This window comes from Aplysia californica, unplaced genomic scaffold, assembly GCF_000002075.1.
Source record: "Aplysia californica isolate F4 #8 unplaced genomic scaffold, AplCal3.0 scaffold00014, whole genome shotgun sequence".
NCBI lineage: Eukaryota > Metazoa > Mollusca > Gastropoda > Aplysiida > Aplysiidae > Aplysia > Aplysia californica.
In genome coordinates, this window is record NW_004797284.1 from 564,020 (window position 1) to 568,070 (window position 4,051).

General features: G+C 41.4%; 1 protein-coding gene across 1 annotated transcript; it reads left to right on the forward strand.

The window, feature by feature from the left end:
* Positions 1-638: 638 nt before the first annotated feature.
* LOC101863477 (putative ankyrin repeat protein RF_0381) lies at positions 639-3,685 on the forward strand. The gene has a single exon (XM_005090208.2). It carries the CDS (start codon positions 1,153-1,155, stop codon positions 3,580-3,582), a length of 2,430 nt encoding a protein of 809 aa, XP_005090265.1. The 5' UTR covers positions 639-1,152; the 3' UTR covers positions 3,583-3,685.
* The last annotated feature ends 366 nt before the right edge of the window (positions 3,686-4,051 follow it).

Here is a 4,051-nt window from a genome sequence, read left to right on the forward strand (position 1 = left end):
GAGAGAGAGAGAGAGAGAGTGAGAGAGAGAGAGAGAGAGAGACATACACACAAACAAAATTCAATAATATTGCACCTACGGCAGCAGTGCGATAAGCAGGTACATTGTTTTCTGGCAAGTGGATTTACTGTCTAGACCAGAAATCAAAACTTATATTGTGTCAAATATAATTATGTTACACATCTGGTGTGTACCCGCGTACTAGTGCTGGGCGATTAGGTTCCCAATTATTTAAAGCTAGGAATCGTAGGAATCGACTCCGAACCCAATTACTTAGTTTCAAATTATGTGATTTCTTCTGGTGGTTACCTGGTTGGCTCCAAACATCTTTACGATTTAGGATAACCTTGATTTCGGAACACTCAAAAATAAATTCCTAAAAAAGGGAGGATTTTAATGGTTAAAGTACCGGTAACAGGTAACCGTTGGTTATGTAAGAAGGAGTTAGACCTAATCATGGGAATCGGTTTCTGAATCGATTCTTGGCCCAGCTCTACCGCGTACCTGGCCCTTGATACAACCACAACACGTGACGATTGTGTTTATTTTAAGTAACTTAGGCGCATTGCGTTTGCCTTGGTATTTAGTATTTATACCCAGCTTTGATCCTTTTAAGCGAAACGAGGTTCAACGCTACATACAGACAACACGTCATTCAATCCAGTTTGGTGGTCTGTCCCATTTTTTGTTTAAACGTGTTTCGTTCGAGTCTGTGTGTGGTGGAAGGATCATGTTTGTTTACAGTGGTATTGTGTGCTGGAAGGCTGTCAATGATGTGTTCTGGACCGAAGTGCAAGGAGGAGCTTTTGTCAGTTCATTTTCTAACAAAAAGGTATAAAGGTTGATCATAAGTTGCTGTGGGCTTACATTCGGTTGCTCTGAGATTCGTGCATTTTGTGTTGGAAAAGAACCAACCTGATTGGTCAGAAGGAAAAAAGATGATTTTGGCATATTGAACGTTTAACAAATATTGTTACCCACTATCTTTGGGGAAAGATAGATAATTACTCATGAAACATTCAACTGAAATAGAGCTGAATATATTATAGCAATGGTTTCATTCACGAAAACGAAAATCCTAGTCTCCGAAACTTTGTGATGTGGTGTACCTAGTGTGGTCACAGGTCAATTCCGAGACAGAATCCTATCACAATGGAGTGTAACCTTTCAACGAAGAAAGCTGGGGATTCCTTATGCGCCCTTATTCGGGGGTGTCAGTGGAAACAGTCTCTCGAGTTGTTGCAGAATCTTCATGCTGATTCCCATAATACCAAGGAAATAGTTAATCATAAGGATGGAAAAGGTGGCATGCCTCTGAACTTGTTATGTGATCAGATGGCTCGGATGGACTTAGGAAATAAAATCCGGCTGTTTAAAACGTCGAAAGAAAGGAATTCGGTTTTATGTGATTTTGAAGAGCCATCGATTGAGATGAAAGCTTTGTGCCGTAAGCTAATCTGTGAGGGATCCAATGTGAATGCAAGGGACCACAATAGCCAAACACCCCTCATGCATGCAGCACGTAGCTGTGAGGCAGTCCTTGTGCAGATCCTCCTGGGTGCCGGCGCACACGTAAATGATGAGGATAAAAACGGCAATACTGCCTTGCGTCTTGCCCTTCTCTCTCCTATGAAGGCTGGCAAGTGTAATGTTGTGTCAGAACTTCTGAAAAATGGAGCAGGCCTTCTCCACAACCACGGCCACCAAATAATGTCATTGAAAGAAATTCAATGTGAGCAAGAGTTTTCTCAACCTCAAGTTAAACATACCCTCCATTCGAGAACCAGTTCCTTTGCCCGAGATGCGGAATATTATATTGCTAAATATGCAATCCAGAGCAACACACCTGGGCTTCTAGACGTTGTGAAGTCAAAAGTCAATCTTCAGGAGTGTTGGTACCATAAAGAAGATTGTGAAACCCTCATTCTGGTAGCTTGTAAATATTCTAATCATGAAGCGTTGAACATTTTGCCACTACACGAACTCTCAGTAAACTTTTCAGATGCAAGCGGGAGAACTCCACTTATGTGTTCCAGCTCAAATGGAGTCGTTGACATTGTCAAAATACTGTGTCGGGCAAGAGCAGAGAAAAACTCACAGGATTTAGTTGAAGGAAAAACTGCTCTTATGTTTGCCGTGGGCTGGCCAGAGGTTGTGAAATTGCTACTATCGTACGGTGCCGATGTTAATGTGGTTGACAACCAGGGGAAATCTGCTCTAATCCACGCCATTAAGCTAAAATCGGCTACAACTGTGGATATTCTCCTGGAGGCTGGAGCCAACTCAGTCGAGCAGGATTTTCTGACGAAAAGAGGACTGCACATTTTAAGCTATGCGTCCAGTTTTCCAAACAACAAAAAGGTACTTTCAAGGTTACTGAAAAGGTGTCCTTTCGATGAGAGCATACTTTCCACTGCTCTTAAATTTTCTGCTGACTGCAACTGTGAGAACAACGCGTCCGTTCTCATTAAAGCAGGGGCGGATGTAAACACAGAGGAGGGCTATGCTTTAAGAATGGCTATATTAATGTATAGTTCCAGAATGGTCAGTTTTCTTTTGCACCATGGAGCCAAAGTAGATTTATCCGAGGTCAGTTCAATCTCATTGGCCTTGAGATCCTTGCATTGGTATGGGTTTAACGCCACCATTATCAACACTTTTAGGAAGAGGTTGAGATCCTTTAGATGCTGTCCAGAGGATATATTGTTACTGCTCCTGGACTCTGGGGGTCGTGTATCCGGTTGGGATTTGAGCGAAATAGCAAGCGATTTCAACTATTCCTGCGAAATATTGCGTTTGTTTCTTGAGATGAGGAAACCTGACGTGAACTACAAACGTGAATATGGATTTAGAACACCTCTTCTCTGTGTTATAAATGAAAGAAGACTTATATTTAAGATTGGTTTTTATGAAAAAGCACATACTCTTCTACTTCATGGAGCTGATGTCAATGCTACTGGTACTGACGGCTGGTCCGCCCTACAGTGCATGGCCAAGTATCCTCACTTTCGCCACGAGGGGGCAATAGAACTTGTCATTGCACTACTCGAGAGAGGAGCAGACCCAAACTACATGAACAAGGGAAAGACGGCTCTGGTTTTAGCCATCGAAGAACCTAAAAACTATGAATATCTGAAGGACGAATTAAAAGAATTTGTGAGGGCATTGCTATGCTATAAAGCCCAAACAGCCATGTGCGTCGTACGACTGCCAGGCGCAAATGGCTTTCTGCCGGCAGAAACGATCAGCCCGTTGCACCTTGTGCTGCGTTTGGGGTACATGGATATTGCAGATCTTCTGGTTTTGTTTGGCTGTTATACTGACGATGACCTGTACACGAGACAATTTGTCCAGTGCAGCAATGATGAAACGTTTCTTTCTCCGATTCCCTCTTCTAGCAATGACGAGGTTACAAGTTTTTTGTCTCATGTTGACCTTTTACCCGGGAAACTGACAAACTTGTGCTTTCGAAAAGTTGTGGAAGTTTTATGGTTCAAATACCACAGTGAAGCAGCGACATGCCTCAATTCCTTGCCTATTCCTATGACTGTAAAAGCACATTTACGTCAGCTGCTGTCTTAGATCAATTAATTTAATGGATAATAGTTAAGAGCATTTTTAACGTTTTAAAAGAAATCATCATCATCACCATCACTATCATCATTATCATCATCATCATCATCATCATCATCATCATCATCATCATCATCATCATCATCGTCATCGTCATCGTCATCGTCATCGTCATCGTCATCATCATTGTAAGTAGCAGAGAATAAAAAAGGTATGAGACTTTGTAGATTTTTCAAATTTAATACAGGTTCAACGTTTCGCCTGGTAAAGGGCTTCGTCAGGAACACGATACAAAAAAATAATGTAAGATCTAAGGACTACAAGCAATGATCATGGGTCTGTGCATTGATGACATCAAAAAGTGGATGGTTGCTAATAAGCTCCAGCTTAATGAAAATAAAACTGAAATTCTTTTATGTAACCCAAAGAAAAGCCATATCCCTGTAGACATTGATCATATTTGTACTGAAAATGAAAA

Bases quoted from the DNA above. Each gene is read 5' to 3' on its own strand.
- LOC101863477 (XM_005090208.2), top strand. From the start codon at position 1,153: ATGGAGTGTAACCTTTCAACGAAGAAAGCTGGGGATTCCTTATGCGCC.